Source organism: Lepisma saccharinum, chromosome 18 (genome assembly GCF_977018435.1).
Source record: "Lepisma saccharinum chromosome 18, izLepSacc3.1, whole genome shotgun sequence".
In the NCBI taxonomy this organism is placed as follows: domain Eukaryota; kingdom Metazoa; phylum Arthropoda; class Insecta; order Zygentoma; family Lepismatidae; genus Lepisma; species Lepisma saccharinum.
In genome coordinates this window covers 33128197-33153342 of record NC_139246.1, presented here as the reverse complement: position 1 = coordinate 33153342, position 25146 = coordinate 33128197, and the positions used below count along the sequence as shown (strand labels likewise).

General features: G+C 39.4%; 1 protein-coding gene across 1 annotated transcript in view; it reads right to left on the bottom strand.

Moving 5' to 3' along the window:
- Window positions 1-2112: 2112 nt before the first annotated feature.
- Window positions 2113-25146, bottom strand: part of LOC146001949 (uncharacterized) — a 53791-nt gene continuing 30757 nt past the window's right edge. The window contains exons 5-8 of the mRNA XM_083139668.1: window positions 14908-14943; window positions 12791-12914; window positions 9644-9705; window positions 2113-2311 (exon numbers count right to left, since the gene is read on the bottom strand). Of these exons, the coding sequence (XP_082995794.1) occupies window positions 2246-2311; window positions 9644-9705; window positions 12791-12914; window positions 14908-14943 (288 nt within the window). The 3' untranslated portion in view covers window positions 2113-2245. The remainder of the gene's footprint in view (window positions 2312-9643; window positions 9706-12790; window positions 12915-14907; window positions 14944-25146) is intronic.

Genomic DNA, 25146 nt, shown 5'->3' with positions numbered 1-25146 from the left:
CAAAACACTAATTAAAACAAATATGTGACAAATATTTAAAAAAAACAGAAAGTGTTGGAAATATTGGCGGCGCCAAAGAAATGACAGAGAAGAAACGCGGAGAGTGCAGAGATATTTTACGGGAAGCAGTCACGTTTATTACACCCTTACATTTACATACAATATTAAAAAGTTCTGCTTTTAGATCTCGCACAATGCCTTTTCAGAAAAATGGACAATCCCGCATTTTTTATGTGAATATCTTCTATTCGTTTACTTACGCAATTATCGACGGGAAAGCTGTGATATTTAAGTTCTCTGATAGTAGTTTTTACAACTTTCCGTAGCATTTAGACATGATTTCAGTTGACAAGAACAAGAACAAAATAAACTCCTTTGAAAACATCCAGCAAAAATAAACTAAGCGCGTAGAGAACAAAATAGGGGTTCCTTCGGAAGACGATTTTTCGAAAACTGTTGGACGCATTTGAATCAATTTTGTGATACGTAAATTGATTAGAAAAAATGAATTTTAACAGTAAAAGTTGTAACTTTTCCCCTGCTACTATATTATAAAAGATATTCGTTGTCAAATATCTCAATATTTGCATAAAGAACACGCTTTTTCCGTACGGAGCTTCTCAGCGATGACCTAATGCAACCACGGACAACTGCAACAATCTCAATATAGGACTAACCACAAATATGATCTATGAGCACTAGTTGTAATGATCTTTTCTGCATGGATTAAAATCCTTATATCAAAAAGCTAATCTCAAGTGAAAGAAAGTAATAATTATTTTTCCATAATTGATGCATGCGTCACATCAGATCCAAGAAATGTAATATAAGTTTAGTTCAGCGCTCTCGTGTAAAATAAATACTTCTCCTATATGAAGAAATTAGAATGCAGAAGCTGTCCTTTTTCCCACAGCTGACGCATGAGCAGCATGCACCACATGCGTTCACGAGACGCCTCTAATATCAATAAATAGTATTATAGCACGTTTTCGCCACCTCGCGGCGCGCCTGAATCCTCCTCGGCACGAAAGGCACGTCCAGTTACACCGTCAATGCTGTGTGCATGGTGTTTGCAATTGAAAAAGCTAAAATTTCTTCCATACGTGTACAGTAAACGTTGTAAAGTATGTATTTAATCAGTGCCATTCTTATCTAGCTAAAACCATTTAATACGAAGCAATATTCTTCTCGGTTGAATAATTATCGTATTTTTAAAGTGTGAAGTGATACGTTGTTTACTCACGCGGCCACCATTATGGGAACAAAAGAATATCGACAAGTACTGTGTAACAAGTATTGTGTGAGGCGAAAACTAGCAAATGGGTAGTCAGTCCACCACTCCTACTGGAAATCCAGTTCCCTGTGATTCAGGCTTTAGTTTCAGCTGTATGGAAATGAGCAATTACACACCAGAGAAAACATTCTTTATCCTCATTCTTCATATTCACCACAACATGTTTACTTCTGAGTTTCTTAGTCAGCTCGATGTAGCCCCTTGCACCAAAAGGGACATATTTTGGTATATTGACACAGAGATGAGCGTTTTCTAACAGTGGCTAGTTAGGTTCGTACACACTGTAAAAAGACTCTGTTTTGGCATTGGGAAGTTGGAAAACAGTAGGTTTTTTGCAATAATATCACTATGATGTTTACAAACCGGTTTACAACCTCCAACACAGAGGTTGGATGGGCTACGGACCACCTTAGCCCACCCGTTGAAGACGCACTTGTATATGATCTCTTCCGTTATGTCACTCCCAAGTTTTCATATATTTTACTCTCTATTCGTTCTTTTAGGCATATCTTATCCAAAGGGAGGTTATGTCCCCACCAACTCAAAACAAACTGTTGACTGCACAAACATACATAAAAAATCCATCGCTTCAAAAACACTTAGGATGTAAGAAAAAAGTTAATTAAAGCAGTCGTGGACACTGCAACGGTAATACTCATGGATACCACTGTACGCCGAAAGTTTGATGGGTACTTTGAGTTTGACGTTGAAAATGAATTATTCGAGAATCGAAACTATCTAGAAGAAACCCACAATTTGATTCGAAATGAGAAGTTTGCTCGTCTATAATGATAACACAAGAAAAATAAACGTTTACCATTGTAATATATACCTTTATTGAATATGAACTTAATTACATAAATTTGTTCACATTCTGTTCTATAATGATCTGGTGATGCGAACAATAACATATGAACAAGAATCAAACGTCTGAAATATCACACAAATTCGCTATTTTTTCTTCTTCATTCTTACGAAGAGAAATTCGTATATTTCCCCTAGCATAATGATAGCAGTCTAGAACAAAAGATAAATATGGATTAATTACGTTTTCAACAGATACTTATTTTGAAAATTATCTATCTTGATTTGAATAGCATTGCATTCATTTTTTTCATCATATTTTAGCGATTTCATTTATTTATCTAACTTAACGTTTACAATAGCCTACAATTACTAAGAACATGCAATTAAAAACAATATTCTTTATACTTAACATGGAATAACTTGAAAACGATTCAAGATATCTTGAAATGGATTTCACCTTTCGATTTGGCAGACACTTTCATATGATTGTGATATGCCACATGCCCCTATTCCCATTTGAAAGCTTTAAGTTGAATCCATGATGGCGGATGTAATATGGCGGATAAGATGTTGTTTAAACTCAGTTGTTATACTTAGTGTTAATCCATTTCGGAGAACACAAGACGTATCAGCCTACTATGAGACCTCTTCAGACGTGGGAATAACTTACAGGTAGTTTTATGTAAAATATATTAAATCTCGCTCAGTTAGAATACCTTAACTTTTCAGTTGATCTTAATATCATTCACTTCCACTCGAAAATAAACTTCTTGTTAGAATTAAAACTGTATTAAGCCTGAGATTATTATTCGAGTACACACATTTAAACATTCAGTTTAAACGTTACTTACATCAGCCAACAGAATCAATAAATTACATCGCCTAGCAACGAACGTTCAAATATCTTAATGTCAGTCAATAACCATTGTAACAGATTACCAAATTCAGTAAAATAAATTATGACGTCATAGAATAACACAAGTGTTTCTTTTTATAATAACAGATTAAACATTGAAATTTATAAAATATGTGTGTGCGTAACAACGTGCATCATGCGTCTAGAATGCTGTATGCGGTTCCCTAAATACTGCATATAGTTCCATTCATTTAATGATATAAGTATGTAGAAATTATATGTTCTTTTCCAGAATCACTTATGGTGAGGTACTGTTTGTTAATATATTTTTAAATAAATTATGGTTTGTGTTCAATAAATATTAAGTAATAAAAATACGCTTGTCGCCACACCATCCTTTCATCCTCCTCGTTCTGGCAGACCTAAGCGAGAAAATGGCTTCACTCTAGCGGTATAATCAATACTTCCGGTTACATATACAGTTCAATGGTTTCCACCGAGGAGGCTCGAACCCGGGACATCTTGATTATAAGGCAATGACGTTGCCACCACGCCATAGGTAACGCTTAAGTTCGTCGTGTAAAATATTCTAAATGGCTTCTCAATATACTCAAATGTCAAATAACTAAGATTATGTGTATGATATAGGGCAAGGTGGGGTAAGATCGGGTAGTGGGGTGAAACAGCGTACCTTGGTTCTGGCGTCATTAGTTATCCTCTCTAGCGGAAAGATTGTGAACTACACTCCACTAGACAAGAAGAAGGAGCGGCCATATTGGCTTGTTGTTGCTGTTGAATTCACGGTGTCTGTGTAGGTGAGTATGTTTTACGATGTCATCTCTCTAATGTTGTTTTATTTTTAAACCATCCTTATTTAAATAATCATTACAGTTATAAAACGCTCTTTAGTCCAGCTTATTATATGTTTACTAAGGATTTATACCCTAACAAACAATACGGATTTAGTCCAATAGTAGCGTAGTTCTGTTTATACGGCGTACACTTTTAGAAGGAACATGAGTTCAGCCAATATGCAGCCAGTGCTGTCGCGCTGTTGCCAATCCAACTGCTAGCGGAAGGGAAACACAGAGAATTTGTTGTGTCCAATATTCAACTTTTTATATATAATGCATGCACGTGATATTTGAGTACAATGAAATATATAGTGAAGAATTCTACACAGGATTATATCATATCACTGCAGAAAGTAAGATAAATTCGTACCTGAAAGAATTTTGAAAGTACAGTCCCTACCAAAAGTTTAAGACCACCTTGTCATGTGTTTTTCAGACAAACAGAAAAAGTACATATGCGAGTGTTTTTCATGAAATAAACACTTTAATACAAAATTGGAATTATTATGTAATGTTATTGAAATGTACATCAAGATCAATGCACTTATAACTAATAGATGCAACTATAAGTACCATTTTGTAAAATCATTAAATCTGAACTTTGAAAATATACTTGGAAACAAACTTTTTTCCAGACATTAGATGAATGAAGTGTGAAATTGTAATAGTCAATAATGACGGCCACCTTTAAATTTTGAGCACATTTGCACACGTTTTCTCATGCTGCGGACCAATTTCTGGCATTCTTGGGGCTTAACCTCATTCCATACTTCGGAGATCTGTTCACGAAGTTCCTGGACATTCCTTGGCTGGCGTCTGGCTACACGAAGACCAATGGTATTCCATAGGTTTTCTATAGGATTCAGGTCCGGACTTCGTGATGGCCAAGACAAAAATGGTATTTTTCCCTCGCTTGAATCCAAGTCATTGTTGCTGCTGACGTGTGGCAAATCTCGCGATAATCCGGTCCTCGCGTACAGACGTTACCCTGGGGCGGCCGCAGCGTGGTTTATCAACCACTGTACCTTGCTGCTTGAATTTGTTTAGTGTGTTCGCCAAGCAGGTTTTACTCACATTCAATGCAACTGCAATTTCTCTATGAGATGTATTGCATCTGTACATACCAATTATTTGCCATATCACGGCCACGGGCACAGATTTTTTCCACATTACCACGTAGCTTATGATTCAAACAGCCTGTTTATTATCAAGCGTAACGAAAACAGGTTTGGACTTGCAAAATGCTGCTACTCGATATAGCTATGTATTTCTGCGCCATCTATTGACACACATTTCAACTAATGACTGACAACATATGTTCACTTCAGCGCAGTTGCCGAGGAAAATATTGTTATCTGGAGACCTCTCAGTTTTCGCTGTATTTTTTTTTATTTTTGCGAATTTTAGAAAAAAATATAAAACACGAAATTTTTTTATTTTCTATTTTGCGCCAAAACCTTCGTCCAAGTTCCAGAATGCTGGAAAAAAATCATCAGTACTGTGATAGCGACGTAGGTTACGTGTATATACATTCATCTGTACTTGAAAATCCTGGATTTTGCACTTAAGAAATTTGATTTTCACTTTCGTATCTCAATATATGCCTCACACACTATATTACTTCCATATAATTTCACTCCATATTTGTACCAAAAACTTTCGGTCAGGATTCATTTATATGAAAAAAGTTGGTGGTCTTAAACTTTTGGTAGGGGCTGTATTTATTATAGAGGAATTACAAGGCCATCATTATAGCTCTCGTTTATGTTTTCTGGCATGTTTCCAAGGAAATTTGAATAGGTGATCACCGATTTCTGTGGTAGATATTTTACCCTGTTTTATAATAAGCAACACAGTATGCACACATACACCACACACTTTAGCCGTAAGTTCTCGACTCTGAGAAATTACTGTTTCAGCACGCACTTCTTCCGACGCCAATTCCTTGAAGTACGAATAAGCTTTAAAAACTAAGATTTTTGTCTTGTGAACATATTTTACCTTTGGTGTTTGTATTACTAGTACTAGGTTTCGAGAGCGGCATTATTAATTTTACTTGATTTGCTTTATTTTACTTCGCTTTTCTGTCAGTTTTGGCTAATTCCTAAGATGGGAATGAGGATATATAATATATATATATATATAATGAAATTGATGAATGGATATTCATAAACATTCATGTCCAGGCAGGGATTTGAATCAAGGACCCCTGGCGTCGTAGTGCAATATGCTAACCACTCCACTGTAATGTGCCCTCGTGCCGTGATCGTGATCAACCCCTATCTCTCCCTTCATTTCCTTAACATCCAATTCCAGGGGGAGTCCTTTCAGGGCTGCCGATATTCCTATCAGCACATATCAACAGGTGAGTGACTATGAAGAGCGACGCATAGCGTTACGCAAAATTGGGAAGGAAACATAACCACTGATGAGGGAAAACGCTCAAAATCAAAATAAAACAAATACCATCCTTTTGAAATCATCATTGCTTAGCTGCATGGCTGGGGAGAGACCTGCGCTCGATCGCCAGCTTTAAACTTCGAAGGAAACGAAGAAAGTGAGCGGAAACATCCATCGCGACGCTTTAGGCTGCTCTCATACTGAACTAGGCTTCGTGGCGGTTCCTCTCTCGAACCTTTAGGCCACCCTCTGTCGTCAGCGTCCTCGAGCATAAATCGCCTTCGAAAAACTATACAATCGCAGCTATTACATTAAAAAAGTCACGAAGACAAAGCGTCCATCCTCATCTTTACCTTCCTATTTCCTTCAATCACGTGTCATCTGTTTCTTCACCTAAGCTAAAACTCAGTGGGCTAATGGGATACTCTGACCCCTCTCAGGTACGGGTATAGTAGTAGAAATACGTGGGATATGAAGCTTCGACTGTTATGTACTAAATCATTTGACAGGCTATGGAAAAGGGAGATTTTATAAATGAATAACATCTGTTTCCGAAGAAAGGTCTGCGTCTTCAGTAGGCTTCTTTATGGGCAATTATTTTCCTGAAGATGGTTTATTTTCAAGATACTTTTATAAATTAACATCTTAGTTACAGATCTCCATAAATAAAGGACAGAACAGATTTCCTTATTATAATTAAATCTACGCGACTTTTGCAGTTTATTTACATAATATGGATGAAGCTGTCATATCAGTTATATAAAGACGACCAGGCGCTTGCTTGGAACTTTATGAACGCTCCTTGACATAATGAAGCATAACTTTGACGTGAATGGCGAAGGTTTTAAGTATTGACTCCGATCTTAATATAAATTGGACATTATGGTCTGGCTTCAAGATATATGCAGAAATACAAACGGCTATAATTTGTAAAATATTAGAGACATCGACTTGATAACGGGTATGGCAACATGTTAGCATGTTCACAGGGCGAATCCTAACCATGCCAGATATCAATAATGAATAACCTGACCAATAAATAATTATCATGGAGACGAAATAATCTGAACTTATTCTTCCGTATGATGGCATGTTAGCATGCCCACAGGGCGAACCTACTCATACGGCAGAATAACATTAAGTCCTGTTGCATTATGCAACAATTGAAAATATATTACGTATATGTTTCGAAGAAATGAAACTGAATTATCACAAAGGTTGAATGAAATAGTAAATTAACTTATTCTCACGCATGGTGACATTTTAGCATGTCCACAGGGCGAACCTAACCATGCGTCAGAATAACAGTAAGTTCTGAGTCGAAATTTAACATTATTTTCCTAAGATTGTATTTAAAATTTCAGAAAACTTCAAAAGAAAGTTTAAATTAACTTATTCTTTCGTATGGTGACATGTTAGCATGTCCACAGGGCGAACCTACCCATACGACAGAATAACTATGTCTCTAAGCTAATTTGGGAACGAAGACTGAGTTCTTGAACCCTCCCATAAAGGGAGCTGAGTATTTAAGATGTTAATCCATCGGAGTCGGTGATGAAAATGCCCCTGAATTAGGTTCCGAAGCTGTATTTATACCCCCGCATGTCAAGCAGAGCTCCTCCCGTGACACAAAAGATAAACATAGCTACAGCTGTGATATGCAGAACTAATTTGTGTATAATGGCAATATTCTAAAGATTAAACAGTATGTTCCATAAGGTTCATCTTTCTATGTCTAAAACAACAGTTATGATCCTTAAAGTTTCTATAATATTCTCTACTATCAAGTTGTCACATTCTTAAAAACTTCTTCCCAATGTCCATAAGGCTTATATTTTAGGTAACTCCAACTGAAATTTAGCTCTTATGGCTTTCATAATAGTTTGATTCTAAAACTGAGAACACATATTTTTGACTAATTGTCAACTTTGAAAGATTTTGCTTTCAACAAGCTTTCAAATAACAAATTCTAAACTTCTCGAATGACAGAATTAGGTCATTAGTTCAACTATAAAATATCTCATCTTTCATAACGTTTTTATAGTGAATATAAAAAGTAAAATAATTAAGAATAATATTAAATATGACCGAATCTTTGATATGGTTCGGGAGGATCATATCACCACCATGGGAGCCGGCGGGACATTATTAAATAACACAGAGCACACACTATTGCAGAACTATCTAACATAAGGGTTGTAATTCACAACGCGCTACGACGCCAGGGGTTCCAGGTTCGAATCATGGCCTGAGCATAGGTGTTTGTAAGTGTCCCTCCATCAATTTCATACCTAACTGACTCGCATTGTTCGTGAACGCCCTCGACAATGAAAGGTCAGCAGGGTCGACGCGGTGGCAAGGAAAGAAACAGACGGAAGGAAAAATGGAAGGGTTATTTATTCTGTGTGTGTTGAAACGTGCTGTTAATAGTGTTTCTTCAAGAAACGATATAACCGGCTGTAGGAGACGGAAATTCATGGGACTTGGACAGTCAGGTTCAAAATGTCGTGCCCCATCTTATGATGAACCGAGTTTTATGAAAACGTCTTGCGCGCAATAAAAATACAGAACACGGCGTTTAACTTGTGCGCTGCTGACTGTACAACGTTGCACTCCTGCCATTGGCTGGCCGCCCGAAATCGCTTCTAAAACCTTGCGTCGTATAGTTTTTATAACCTCTGCACTCGGGGTAAGACCGGGTACGCCGAGCGGAGCAAGACCGGGCACTACCCATCATTGCCCATCATTTAAGACTAAATTATATTTTTTTGTAATGATGTATTTTCTAACTCAGAACAAGGAGAAGGGTGGATCCAATGCGGAAAGTGTCTTGGCTGGGCCCACGAAAGCTGCAGTGGAGCGGATTAAGAAGACAACTACTTTACTTGTGATTTCTGTAACTAATATTCTTGAATTGTTCAGCTAAGGCATGAACCAACTTGTCGTAGGCATAATATAATAATTTCTGCTACTTTTCCACTGATAATCTCGTTTTTCTATTTTCCCATAAAGTTAACATTTGACTTTTTTCAGAAAACAATCATTGGTAAAAAAAAGTAGGGCAACTGTGACTTTCCAGGAATGATATATAGTGTAGTTAGTTAAACAATGCATATTTTACTTAAATCTGACAAACTCTAGGTCCAGCTTTCGAATGGTAGCTACCCGGTCTTACCCTCACTTTCCCCTATGGATAATTAAAATTATTATATCATCACAATAAACCATGGAATTTTGAAAAAGTTAACCTATATGTTAGGGTTCTCAAGACATTCTGCACAAGTAACTTGTCGTTTTAAAGAAAAATTCTTGTTCGGAATTATTTAAGATAAACAATAATACAAAAAAATTAACTTATTTTGTAGCACTAATAAGAATAGCACTTTTAATATTGTGGCTCCATCTATGTGTGCTCTTGTCACCATAACTTACTCTGTAGTCCTCTTGAAGGCACACCATAAATCTGTATGCTATGTCAAGAACATCTCCATCTCCTAAGTAAAAAGAGAGAGAGAAAAATATAATAATATTATTATAAAATTGAGTAATAAATGCAGTTATTAATTAAAGATTCCATTAGTAAAATTTCAGAAGAGTAATATTTTAAATTGTAAATTTCTCTATAGTGAGACTTGGTAGAAGTACATTAGATAGTGCTATCATTATAAATAATATCAGCTAAGAATTTACACAAGTCAAAATCATAGTTGAATAATAGGAAATGCACAAAATTATTAGATTAAACAGTGGCCGTTTTAACCTAAATAATACATGTACTCAAACTACTGACTGTTGACTTACAGATTCCGCTTTTAAAAATCGTAGAGTATGATGTAATAATTTAGAAATGAAGATGATGCAAGTACTATACTGCCATACACGAAAATGCGAGCTTCAAGGTCAACCGTTTCCCCGCTCCCTTCTTCGGCCGTCACCCAGCGTCGTTGCAACATTTGTAGATTCGTCTCGACAGTTTTTGACGCTAGTGATTCGCTAAAACTGGCTGTGGCTATTACAATGAGTGACACTAATTGTAATGCTTGCAATGAAAATATCCCTTGTACGTCACAGCAACTAGTTAAACGATTCAACAACCACGATCTGAATAAACAAGATAAGAATATTATTGCACATATGTACAGATTTTTCAAACGTTAACTGATAATCGAGAAATACAAACACTATTATCTTCAAACAAGTTGAAAATCTGATTAGAGACGACGCACGTGGCGTTGGAAGAAAGACTGTTTAAGCATTCAAAGGGCCATAGATAATGAGGACAGAAATGAAACACACTTCAACACGTCACGGAAACACTACCAAAGAGAAAATACGGATTAGATGAGTTTGATAAGTAAAGAGTGTGTAGATCTGTTTCTAGTTTTTATGATCGTGGAGAGTATCCGAAAGCTGAGGCTTGATTTAAAAAAATAAACTTCGGTGGTTAAAATGAAGTGTTACGAATTCCTTCAATTTTAAAAAAAGTATAAAAAATATCGAGTATAAAGAATAAAATAATAACATAGAAGTATAAAATATAGAAAATGAGAGCCGTCAGCCCAAGATGGCAACAGAGCCCTAGCTATGAGTGACCTTAAAGCTCGTATTTTCGTATCCCGTAGTATAGTTATTGGACTCAAACATGTTTCAACACGAAAATTAAAAACGGAGAGACGTAAATTACTTTATTCAAACAGTTAGAACACGATTTACCAAGAAAATACATAAATATATAGTTTATCTGTTACATGGATCAGGAAGTCCAATTGGTAAAGTTTAATTCTTCGCTGAACAAGAACTACAAATCAGAGTTTAAAGATCTAATCCGCGAAAGGCATTATTGTACATTCATCATTGTTGCAATATATTTATAGACATATAAATTGAAGGCCAAGCATGCGAAGCTTGTCCTGCTTTGAGTCAATAAACAGGGTATCTTATATAAAACTGACACACCTGTAATTAACGATACATAGTATTATGAGTAAATATTATGTGCATACATGTATACAGGGTGGCTCAATAAGTCACTTAACACCCTCAGTACAAGGCCACTGCGGCATGGAATGTGAAAATGGCGATGACCAATCATTGCCTGGCCAAGGGGGAACCCCATTGACGCCACCCACACGGTCGGCGGCCATCTTGATGTCCGCCATCTTGAATTCAACTTCAGAATTTTAAATGGGAAGGGGGTCGTGCGACATATCAAAATGGGCTAGAATGCAATGGTGAAGGTTTTTTCGACGTATCTTTAACCAGTAAAAAGTTATGACTGAATTCTTGTACCAATTTGCTCCTTTTCGAGGTGTTAGAAAAATGCCTTAAAATTTGTTTAGCGCATCGCTAATGCATCGAGATCAAAGTGACGTCTAGGGAGAGAAGTTCGCATGCCATTGCACACGATTTTAATCGGATACATCCAAGAAGAGCTGCGCATTATGAATTGTTGTCGCGAACAATTTACAGTGTGACGCTTCCATTGAATTAAAAGTCCTTCACAGTGACAAGGCTAATGTTTATGTTTATAAGGAAGTTCATAAACAGAATATGTGACCCTTGACATCTGATAAATAACTTTGGACAAAAACTGGTTCATAACGTTCCCATAAGTGCTCTGGTCTTCTTCCCTATTGAAAAAAACTCTGTAAAAAGTACCTTCTTCCATAAGCAAGGATGAAAAGAACTGTTTATTTAACAAATACAAGTAGCCCTAAGCATTTAAGGTTCCGTTGATGGAAAATTGACTAACCAATCGTGTTCCACACAGCACGCCACACCATTAACTTACCACCACTAACCATTCAGCTTTGATCTGTCGAAAATGGGTTATCAGATAAAAAGCATCGAATATTCTGTTTATGAACTTCCTTATGGACATAAACATTAGCCTTGTCACTGTGAAGGACTTTTCATTTAATGGAAGCGTCACACTGATAATTGTTCGTGACAACCATTCATAATGCGCATTTCTTCATGGATGTATCCGATTAAAATCGTGTGCAATGGCATGCGAACTTCTCTCCCTAGACATCACTTTGATCTCGATGCATTACCGATGTGCTAAACAAATTTTAAGGCATTTTTCTAACACCTCGAAAAGGAGCAAATTGGTACAAGAATTCAGTCATAACATTTTACTGGTTAAAGATATGTCGAAAAAACCTTCACCGTTGCATTTCTCGTGAAATTCTAGCCCATTTTGATATGTCGCACGCCCCCCTTCCTATTTAAAATTCTGAAGTTGAATTCAAGATGGCGGACATCAAGATGGCCGCCGACCGTGTGGGTGGCGTCAATGTGGTTCCCCCTTGGCCTGATAACGATTGGTCATCACCATTTCCATGTTGCGCGCTGCAGTGGCCTTGTACTGGGGGTGTTAAGTGACTTATTGAGCCACCCTGTATATTACCAATTGATAAATTGTTAACTGGTGCATGGATATTGTTCTCAACCAATAAATATTTTATATATATATAAAACAAGCAATGTTATGTGCTCGGCTACTTGATTATGTAGTGGTGAAGGGAGCAACTAAAATACAAAGCAGCCATAATATTTTTCACTATTACTACTTACCAGCCTTGTACCTACAATCTTCATATTTATTTCTAAGTCCACATTCCATTGACAGGCAGCATTCAGGAAGGTCACAATAATTTAAAGCTCTCCCACCTACTACAGTTACACCACGATTATCCATCTAAGAAGGAAACAGGACGAAATAAAAATTAATTATCATTAGACATTATATGACAGACCTTGGTCAAATACCTGCTGGGCACACTTAAAGGTACTGTACTCAGAGCCATCTGGAGTCCGTTTGAAGCAACAGATGGCGCTTTAACTTGGTATAGAGGATATAGAAACCATGGGAAAGCTAACGCTGACGAGAAAAATTATAGTTCAAAATTTCACCACCAGGTGGAAATGAGGCCCTGCAATCTGGTGCACAGTGAACAACATCGTTGGAAACGTATCGTGCGACGATTGATCATTCTGTCTTAGGCTTCCAAAGGGCCATTCACATTCATAGGTTGCATATTTAACACTGCTGTACTGAAATAGACTCAAATTATTGCTTGTTATTACTTCAGCGCAAAATTTTCATCTGGTGGTAAAAAGTGGAACTATTTTTGTCGTCAGCATTTGCTTCCACATGGTCACCATAGTCTCTCTAACAAATTTCAGTTAATTTTCTCATGCATCCTATATGTTTTTAAGCGATGGATATTTATGTATGCTGGTGCAGAAGTTGTCAACAGCTTGTTTTGAGTTTTCTTTAATTCTTGAAGCTCATATTTGGTCAAATAAAGTGCACGAATATGACGATGCACAATTTTCACGGTTATACTTATATATCGCACTGTACAGCAATTACAATATACGCACAATAAAAATAAAACAATAATTGAAGATAAAAATAACTATGAAATTTAATTCATTTGCATTAACAGCAAGCAAACACTAATAGAAGTTTTATATGTAGCTAATAAAACAAATTCACCTATTTCTTAATTTATTGAAATTTTTAACGAGTTAGTAAAGGAATTACGTACTTTATTACTTTATAAATATCTGATATATATATAAAAATAACAAATGAATTCCTTCCCATGTATTTAATGCATTTTAAATATTTAGTTATTTACTTTTATATTTAATAACGAGGGACATTGAATTTTCGCGATGCGCGAAATCGCGAAATGTGAAAAAAGATGCAACTTTGAACATTCTGCACGTAACTACACCCCCAATGATGAAATATGAATGAGTTTTATTCGCGAAGTAATGCGAAATGTGTGCTTTTCCACGAAATGAACGCTTTTTCGCGAAATAACCGTGAAATATCATGAAAATAAGTAGAAAACACGCAAAAACGGGCAATCGAGGTTGTGCGCGCAAACTGTCGATTTGTAACGAAACGTTTGCCTAAAGTTTCCTACCACTTGCAGCTGAAGATCACATCAGAAAGACGCCGCCTATCCTTGCCCCACCCAATCGCCGCTACTGGCAATTACACTTGAAATCTAAGTACTTGTGTATGTGTACAGTATATATAAATGAAGTAGTTTATCAATTTATAGCTCTTTTGTATGTTGTTTCCTCTCATGATGAAAAAGTGTGTGCCAATTTTTTTTTCCACCGCTGGTATGTACCGCTGATCTAACATTTTATTTACCGCTCTCCTCAGTTTTTATTTACCATAAATTTGTCTCCCTATTAATAACATTATAAATATGTATACCACATAATCACACACACACACACACACGTAGTTGTAGTACATCTACTATTACAATTATTCATTTATGTTATACAATTAGTTTGTTAAAAGTTTAAAATGTTTATAACAATATACTTTTGTGCAATATTGATATTGTTTCTCTCTATCCATTTAAGATAAAAATAATACATAATTTGGGTACGGGGGAAAAGTCCCTTCTGGAAGTGCGGAGAGTGTGCCACAAGGTCAACGCTTATGTGCAGTGACGTCGATTGGGTTGGGGGGAAGCTGTTGCCCCTCCCCACAATTTTTTATAATTTTTTCCCCACACTATGGCCCCTTAATTCTAAGCCTTGACTACTAAGAAAAACTAAATGTATTTTCCCCACTAATTTTGGCTCCCAAACGCCAATAACAAGTATGATTATTAATCTTGCGTAACAAATTGTAATATTGACATTGTACTTACCACAACTATATGAGCTAAAGCACAGTGTAAAGCAGCCTAAAAAAAACAAAGAAAAAAACAACAAAAATATCCTTATAGTTCATATAAGTATTCATAGTTATAAACATTTTGCAAATTAAAATCTATTAACATAATCTTCCACGATGGAAGAATACCCAGAGAATAAAACAAAACTATTATGCTAGTACTTCCATAGTTAATTGTATAATTGACTGGTTCTTAAGATTTCTAAGAATATTCAGTTCTACGTCTTCATTTAAAAGCTTCCACGCATTTGATTGGTCAAGACAAATACCTGATTGTTGCATGGATTGAAACATGTACAAACGGAAGACCTTAATCATATTTTCTTGCTAATACATAACAACGATGAAAACGCACATTGCATGCTCTTGATAATAATATACGAAAACTATCACAAAGGACATGCATGCATAAACATTAATATACATTTGATATAAGAGAATCTATAAGTAGATAGTAAATGTGCATCCCACCGCAACCCTGATTTTTCGACCTCTAAGAAAATCGCACCAAAACCTCAAAAACTCACTTTCTCTCCACGTTCCGCGCCTTATTTATTGCGCTGACGATGTTTCACAGCGCAGAAAAGCCGGTACGAGTAAATACACTTTCTCATCCTTGAAGTACGAATGCACCTTATCGTAATTTTTTCCAAGTCCGGGGACCATGTTTATATATCGTGACCTTTTGTAAACCTCTCGGGAACGATGTGCCACACACGCACACACGCGCGCGCGCCTCTCATTATTTCTGTATTTTGACGCAAGCAAACAAACAAATAATAATTGTTTTTTTTTAGGATTCCTGGCCCCTATAACCCCGCCAGGAGTGCGTGGTGCCCAACCCAAAAAAAAAAGTTCTAACGGCTGCGGTTAGATAGATAAAAAAATTATGTTTATTATAATATTTTCTTGATGAAGATGGAGAATATGTGTGTGTGTGTTACAAATAAAGTTGCATGCTTTTTTTTCTAGTGTGTGTATGTGTATTTTGATGTTCGACAGCATCTGAAACGATAAAGTTAAAAAAAAAGAATTTTATTGTTAATTTTCTCATGTAAAAAAAACAACAACAACTTTTGTGCAAATTCTGATTGTCTCGTGCTATAGTGCAAAAAAAAACTGATAAAAAAAAAGACATTGTAACTGATGAAATTGACATTGTAACTGATCTGAACTAGTGAAATTCGTATTATTATTGTGCTAGTACAAAATTCTTATTGTAACTGATTGTGCAAGAAAAAAATGTTAAACCTGTTAAAACTGCTCTGCGACCCTCTCGTTCTTCACGTCGTACGCGAAAGACTTCTCTGCAATCAGGATGACGCTACACACGGTGTCCTCGGGCAGCGCGTCGTGGAACTCGCAGACGACCTTGATGTTGGTGCGATCATTGACCACAACCTGCTTCCGCTTCGTCGTGTTGATGACGGACATGGGTCTGTGGGTTTTGAATTCGCTGGGCGTGTAGTACATGTCCACGCTTCCTTCGGTCACGCGCTTGTAAGCAGAGAACGCTTCGTAAAGTTTGAGATAATCATCTTTGGTCATGTCGAGGTTGTAATTTTCGCGTGGGAACACTTCGTTCCTACCGTTCTTGAGATAAACGTTCTTGATCTTACAGTCGTCGAATTTGCTGGAATCTTTTTCCTGATTCTTGTCCCTCCCGGTCTGAAAGAGCACTACGACGAAATCTGGCATGTCGAACTGTATGTTGTTGAACTGAGTCGTCACGTCGAATTCCATGTGACTTCCCGACGCTATCTTCTGCACGCACTGGTAACCGTGAAAGTGAATCGGCACCTGTGGACTTTTCAAGATCTCCGCTTTGTACTTGAGGGCGTAGTTCGTTTCGTATTCCACCACCGGCATTCTCAACTCCATGCTCCGGATGACGCACTTGGCTGCTTCGGGTAATGTGTTGGGCAGTGGCGTGCCGTCGGGACCCAAAGTAGCGTATCGCATCAGTGCGTCGTTATCGTTGGTCCCTCTTCGAAATGTGATCCTCAGTCTTCCCTTCCACATGATCTCCTTGTAGTCCGAGAAGAATCCCGGCAGCAGACGCATGGGAAAGAGCACCGTGTGACTTCTCGTCGATATTTTGGTTCCCGCTTCGAATCCTCCCGCCTGATAGTATGCTACGTCCGTTTTGGATAATTTCAATGTTCCCACTGCCGTCGACGTGATTCCTGGATAATCGATTCTGTCGATGACGGTGTTGTGTTTCCTCACCTCCACCTGCGAGAACAGGTGAGGCACGAAGTTGTCCACGAGTTTCAAATTTGCTGCTGCGGGAAACGCGTCTCCGCTTTCTTTCTTCACCACGTCGAATTGAATGTACAGGTCCGCTCTGTGATGATGAACGAACCCATCCCCTACGTCCACGTCGTATTCGATCTCCCGGTTCGCTTCGTTGAGATTGGCGAACGTGCGACGGTTCAGAGGGAAAGATTGCAATTCGTAACTTTCGATTTGCTCCATTTTCACTATGTGTTATTTATTATACGTTGATCTCCACGATGGCCGTCGTCGTTGCACCTGCGAAATCCACCACGTCTCCTTTTTCGTTCGTGACCACCAACTCTATGTCGTCTATGCGGTTGGTGACATACTGGAAAATAGATCGGCGAAGAGGGTGTGTAGATGATCGGTTCCATGAATTCGGAACTGGGTTTGAAAGTGGCTATGATTCCCGTCTGCTTGTGACTTCCCAGCAATCCGTCCGAGGATTTCGTGATCATGCCTTCCGCTACGTTGCAGTGAACGTTCAAAGTTTCAATGGCCAAGAATTTAGGAATATTGACTGCTACGTGTTTGATGCCAGCTTCGAGTTTTGTGTTGTTCTCGAAACCTAAAAGTTCTCCTATGGTGCCCAGGTCCACGGTCTCCGTAGCGGATACGATTTCCACTCTGTGCGTGACCGAATTTTGAGAAAGGTACGTGCCTTTGGGTAATTGAGCTTGCAAAGTGGAAAGATTGTATTGGCCTGGCGTGACGATGATATGTTCGCTTCCGACGCTAATTTTCTTGTTGTGCTGTGTGACGTTAGGTATGAGGTACATGCTGTAGAATGCACGCAGAGCTATGGATTTAGGATAGACGATGTCGTCGTGCAGCGTGAGTTTCAAGATCGAAGAGTCGCTCGTGAGATGGAACACGCCGATCGTGATGCTTTAGGTTCCACAATGCTTTCTGGAAATCTTCCACCTGCGGCGGCTTATTTATTTGAGAGAGAAACGCGAGCACGGAGAGACAGAGATGACCGCAGTTCACGTCTCCGAAATTTTGAATGCGTTCGTCGTTGTAGTATATAGGATTGTTCGTTTTCAGATAATGAACTAAATTTGTAGGTGGAACACCTCCGAAAGAATCGAAAACGAATGCTTTATCATTTTTGTGGTAACATATCCAATGCGTGCCAGGATTTTCTTGACTGTCCAAGTTGACTACTCCGCATTCTCTATTTTTAACGGTTGAAGGTAACGAGTCGGACATGAAAACTCATCTGAAGTGTTTGATTTGTAATGGTTTGATCAGAGATTCAATGTCTCGGTTGGTGAGTGCTGTTTCTTTTTTTTAAACTTTTTCATCACGCCCTTCCCCTTCTTCTCCATGGCCAGATTGTGACGTTTCTGTTCTTCCAACTCTGCCTTGTTCTTCTTCGAGTCGATGACGGTTTTCGCGATGGCGGCGCTACCCCCAGCCAAACTTCCAACGGCCCCCAATGCTGCCAGGATGGCCGGGATGCTGAATATGAAACCTCCGATCTTTTGCTGTTTCCGCGAACGCTGCAAGCGTCTCAATTGAGATGTGCTGAGCAGCAATTTCATTCCGTGTCCTTTCGTCAAGCAAGAACGTTTCTTCTCGCGCTGTTTCTTGGTGAGTAACCCATCGAGGGCACCCAGCGTTTTCAGATTCGAATATGGTATCTGGTACACGACACCCTTGGGCTTTATGTTTTTTTTCACGGTATGTTATTTATATATATATGTTCTGAGGATTTTTTTTTGTTTCCCTCTCTAGTGTATTTTTTTTTCAAGGTATGTTATTTTATCCGCACAGCCCGTTACACAAATTCTATTACGTGCTTCGTTTTCTTACCAAGAAGTTCCTTTGTCCCCTTGTACACGATTCGAGTTTTGTTCTCGATTAAAATAGATAGCTTCTCATCGGATAACATGTTAGCGTATCGATCTGGTAAAAATAGACTGTATTGTCCGTTGAGCAACAGACGCACCTTGGGACCATACTGGGTAGAAACAATTGAACCGGAAGTTATCGTGTAAGGTTTGCCGACTTCCAATTCCTGAATTTTTACATACTCGACTGACAAATTTAGCATTTGTTTTAATGCTTGGAGATCACTCATTTTTTCAGTCATATCGAAGGAGAAATTTCAAGGTGTTATAGAAATTTAATTTTTTCACAATGTGTGTTATTTATATATAAAAAGTAAAGTAAAAAAAGTAAAGTGCTCCCCTGTGCATAGCACCACGCCATGAAGGCGTATAGGGGGTGTGGGGGTAACGCCCCACACTTTCTTGATCCGGTCGTGAGTGGGGGTGATGTGATCAGCATCACGCCCCTGACCGCCTTTACCCCCCAGGGTTTCCCCCCGGTACCCATGTTATTCGACGCTGGGTGGGCGCCGGGGCCGCTTTCACCGTTAGAAAAGTTCCCGGATTTGAACCGGTCGGGGATCGAACCCGGGACCTTTAGCATGGTAGTCAGACGCGTTACCGACTGAGCCACCGCGGTATATATATTTATATATACCGAAGATTATTTTTTTTTCACGATGTGTGTTATTTATATATCAAGTTTTTTTTTGACTTGTACATTTTTTTTGACATGTATATTATTATTATTTTTTTCACAGAGGAAGAAAGGCCGTGCTTCTGAAAGCGCGATGATGTGCGTAATAATATCTTCAGTCTCCTGTTTAGACTTGCGCCAATCATCCGTGTATCGTCTTCTTCCCTGCCTCGCCTCGTGCAGTTCGTCCGTTCTCTCGTTTAATTTTTCCCCTGCGGCCGAAAGAAGAGTGTCGAGATCACCGCACATCATGCCACTGATCTCCCGAAGATAATCCTTGACAGCCATTTCACAAGGGATACGAAATTTCGGCGTTGATCTCGCTATGATTAAAAGTTTCCCTACATCTCCGTTTACTGCGTGTTTGAATATTTTACATAATAGTTCGTGCGGTAAATCGGTTATCCAAGACATGTTGTTGTTATTTTTTTTACTGTATGTTATTTATTTACACACCCCATCCAAATTTTTGTTTCGTGCTCATGGCGATGGTGGTGCCCAGTGCTGCAACTCTTTCACCCAAAGAAGCGTCTCTGCTGACGAATCTTTCGAAAGCTGCGTGCTCTAACTTTCTGTCTGCTTCGTGACGCGCATCCAGATCCGTCTGCGTGGTGTTGTAGGCGATGTCGTGATCTTTGCATGCGGCGTCCAACGGATTCACACCCTTGTCTCCTCTCTCCAATCTTTTCTCGAGTTTGGTACCCGGTCCGCAGTACTGGTAGCCAGGTAAATGCATCTCGAAAGGTAACTTGTTGATGATGTCGTTCACGAGTCCCTTTCCTTCGGCCACGTTCCAGAATCTCGGACGCAGCGTGTTGATAATTTTGATCAGGTAGCCGATGCCCTTGTCGTCGTTCACGATGAAGTTGGAAAGTTTCGTGCTGATCATGTCCACGATGCCAACCTTCTCGTTGTAGAAATTACGATTGCCTGCATTCTCTTCGCCGGCTATCACCAACAATCGGTCCACGAGTTTCCTCACGTCGTCCACCCAAACGAATTCTTTGGGTAACGTGTTGTAGCGTTTGACGTCGCTTCCACTTTTCACCTCGTTCCAAATCGGTTTGAAGAGATTCTTGTACTTCTCACCGCTGCTCGATTTCACCCTATTCTGCGAGGCGTCGTTGTTCTGGTACATGGCATCCGTCATGATTAGAATTTCCCTGTAACTCTGGTAATCTTCGTCGGTGTAATCTTTCGGCTGCTTTTTGGCAACGAGTTCCCACAGTCCCACCGTACCCGGATACCTGGTCCAACTATTCTTATCGCCTAAATTAATTTTAATGTCGTTGCCTTCGAAGGTGACTTTCGATTTCCCAACCTTCCACACGACACCCTCGTTGGTTTCCATGCTCGGATACACTTCGTCCTTGTCGAATTTCCCCGTGCTCAGGTAGACTCGTGCCAAAGGTCCCAACTCGATCTTATCCGAAGACGACGACGTGCTACCTATGGCTTGACGTCGTGCCGGTACTTCCTTCAGTTCGACCGGCGTCGAAGGAATGCTCGAAATGGGCGTGGGTGCAGTGTAACTTTTAGCTGCAAGTGGCACGAGTTCGTTGATCAAATTTTTATTTTGTTCCGTGACACTTTTAATTTCTTTACCTAGACCGCTGATGGCGTCGATAACAGGTTGATCTTGTCGTTTTTTCTCTTGGTAGAATCCGCGATTCTCGGATTTCCAACCTTTGAAGCGTTTCACTAGATATTCACGCAACTTGAGATTTTCGTCTTCTTGAAATTGACGTTTTGACATTTTTCTATATACGTTGAAACGTTTCTGAAACGTCGAATTCTCAGCCTATACGTTCGGTTCTCCTAGTTTTCTTGCCGTCACCCGCTTGAGACTATCCACTTTTCTAACACTCACTTTTTGTTTGTAATGGTTATTTATATATGCCTGAGACGTTTGAAAAAAATGAACGTTTTTTCAAATTTTATTTTTTAGATTCTCACGACCTTTTGATTTTTTTGGGGGGATTTTCTTCTTGTTGCAAATCTGAAATGTTCCTCTTGTTAGCCTCTGAGACGTCTAGATAAACGTTTATTTTATTCCTATACTTTCCATGGTTTGCTTTTCGAGTCATCTCAATGGTCACGAATCCGAAATCGTTACTGTTCCAACAATGGGAGCAGAATTTAGAAAATAGATTGTAATTCATGTCAGCCCCTACGTAATCATCGTGTGCATGTTTTAAATTGGTGTGGTCTTGTCGAAACAAGCAAATAAAATTAGCATTATCGCGTAGCAGTTGTTTCGGAACCTTGGAAAAAGTTTGTGCCAGGTAGAAACAATCCATTCCTTTGTGACGACCTCGAGTGAAAAAATTACGAATCTCGTTTTGATTTTCCAAGATCATGTCGTCGAACACCACAACCGAATTCTCGAGACAATCGTCCAGTGGAATGATTTCAGATGCGAAAGTTGCAATGCCCAGTTACTCGTACAGTTTCATAAGTTGCTGGAAAGTCGGTTGTTCGAGACTTTTCGAAAATACGTAGAGGTGTCTGTTTTCCCAGTCTAACCAATTGGGTGCGAGGATAAAATTATCAATGAGCAGTGTCGTCTTTCCGCACCCCGAAGGTCCTACGATCAGACATCGTATGCTATCGGGGAGCAATTCGCCGTTCCTTTTTTTCGTTTGACTTTCCGAATCAGGTAAACGTTTCACAACATTCCACGTACTCACAGAATCACTTCGTTCGAATCGATCCAACTTGTTCCCGGAAGTCCCAACCATTTCACCAAAAGTTTGTCACCTCTCTTACGCAAAACTTTTTCGATAAGGTACGTGTCGGGGTATTTAGTTTTAGAGAGTTCCTCCTCGTAGAAGCGCCCCAATAAAATTTCACCGCCACTGTCCTTTATTATATACGTGTGACGGTTCCCGGGTAAAACTCGAACCACGGTAAAAAGTTCCGTGCTCCAGTTTCGTGTGGAACCCTTGTCGAACGTTCGCTTCAATTTACTGATCCTCACCTGGTCTCCAATTTTGTATTTAGGTCTTTTTGTTGTGGGTGTGTACTTTGGACAGTAAACGGTAGAAATTAATCGCTGCTCGTCGGACTTGGTAACGTCAGCTGGCTTCATGCCTATCGTTCTGTGCATCGTGTGATTATAGTCGTTAACGAGTTCCGGAAGAATGGTGACCCACTTGTAGCTTCCGTGAAGCGTAAAGCGTGACCACATGCGCGATTTCAGAGTGCGATTGAATCTTTCCACAATGCTGGCTTTGACGTCACTGAAGGTCGAGTAATGTTGAACGTCGTGTTTCCGAATAAACTTTTGGAATACGGCATTGTAGAATTCCTTCCCCTTGTCCGTGTGCAGAAACCGAGGTCGTCTGCCGCTTTCGCGAAAAATTGTCTTCAATGCTTCCGTGACGCATGTCCCCGTTTTCGCCTTCAACGGTAGAGCCCATGCGAATTTCGAAAATGTGTCTATGACCGTGAGGAGGTACTTGTTGCCCTTGTTCAATTTATGTACATTTTTTAGATTGCCGCTACTCATCTCCACGAGGTCACTTTCCCAGAGGTCGTCGATGCCCTTGGTTACCACCGCCAAACGTTCGTAGTTGCGGCGTGCAGGTTTATGCAATTCTTGGACGATGGCTTGCCTAGACATTTTTTTTTTAGAGATTACGTTTGAAGAGAAGCACCAGCGTGATGGGATTCAAAGAGGGTGGCACCTCGCTCGTGTTTTGAATGATCAGTTTATCGCCGGCACTCACGTCGAAAACGGTAAGATCTTCGTCTTCGTGTATTTCATATATGTTGCGCGTTTCGTTCCAACGTGCCAGAGGAATGTTTCCTACTTTCTGGACACCACGATTCGATATCAAGGTCATGGTGGGGACGCTAGCTTTTCTGCCGTGAGACCAGTACGAAAATTCGTTTATCTGAATCGTGCCATCGAGGAGAAACTTGTAGTACGGATGATAAGGATGTAACATGTACAGTTTATTACCTTCGACGAACGTGGAGATTCTCTGTTGATTGGGTACGCTGTTGATTTCGATGGCTTGCAAGGTGAACAATTTGGCGATTTTAGTGTCGACGCTGAGCAGATTGCTGTGAACGTGTCCGAGTTTATTTTCGATGGGCAACAAATGCTCGACTATGGTATCCGTTACGGCAGAAAATGACGGTTTGATTTTCAGTTCCACGTTCAACTGCTTGTAGTTTTCGTTGAGTTCTTGCAACTTGGCACCGAAAGAGGCCAGCGTCGATTCCTGCGTGGATTCCAGCACTCCAACTTGATCTCTGATGTTGACGACAATGTTCTGAAGGTTCTCAACTTGATTCAATTTCGAACTTTTCTCGGTAAGATAGTTCACGATGCTTCGCATCTCGGTAAACTGCGTGTGTAGATCCGCGACGCTCTGCGAAGAGGGCAAGGTCGACACCAGCGAAGTAATTTCATCTCGAATCTGTTCCACGTTTGCCGTTTCCGTTTCTAGTCGTTGCAGCATTCGAGATATGTTCCTTTTCAAAGCGTGTAATTCTTTGGAGGTGGGGAGATTGGCCACCGTACTTTCGAGATCGCTCAATGAACTTTTGATGTCACTCGATTCGGATAATGCCGTCACCGCCGTTTTCAATTTTTCCAAATCTTCGCTCGAAGGCACGCTCGTCCGTAACGATTCCAAGTCACCCTGTATGTTGTCGAGTACGTGATGAAAATGATCAAGGTTCGATTCGACGTTCAAATTTTCTAAATATTCGATCTTCTGCTGAACCGTGCTTAACGTGTCCTGAATGCTCGTCAACGCGTTCGCTTGAACGTGAATATTTTTAATTTCTTCGTTGATCAATTCCAGAGACGCCTGAAGGGTAGCGATGCTGGTTTGAATGTGTTCGAAATCTTGATAAGCCTCCAATTGAATTTTTATGTTCGCGAGGCTTTTACTGATGACCTGCAGTTCGTCTGACGATGGTAGGTTCGTCATTGTATCTTCCAAAGTCTGTAACTTGGATTTAATTTCTTCCAACGTGCCGGTGAATTCTTCTTGTAATTTGGAAACGACGACATGCAAGCGTTCAACATCGATATCGTTCACGACGGTTTGAAGTTCAGAGACATTCTTTTCGATTGCGGAAGTTCGTTCTTAGATTTCGAGTTTCAATTTTTCCAAATCTTCATTCGATTGAAATTGCTGTAATTTGGTCAAATCATTTTGAAGCGAATCCACGCTCAACTGTATATTTTGAACGTTGTCGTAAGAAGGTACGTCGACATAATTTTTTATAAGTGTTTTCAGTTCGTAATCGATTTTCAGAATGGGGTCGAGACATTGCGTTTGGAGCGTAGCGATCTCCGACTCTAAACTTTTGTTTAAGGTCTCCTGTAAAGCGATCAAATCGCTCCTCAACTTTTTAATTCGAACATCGAGCATGAGAA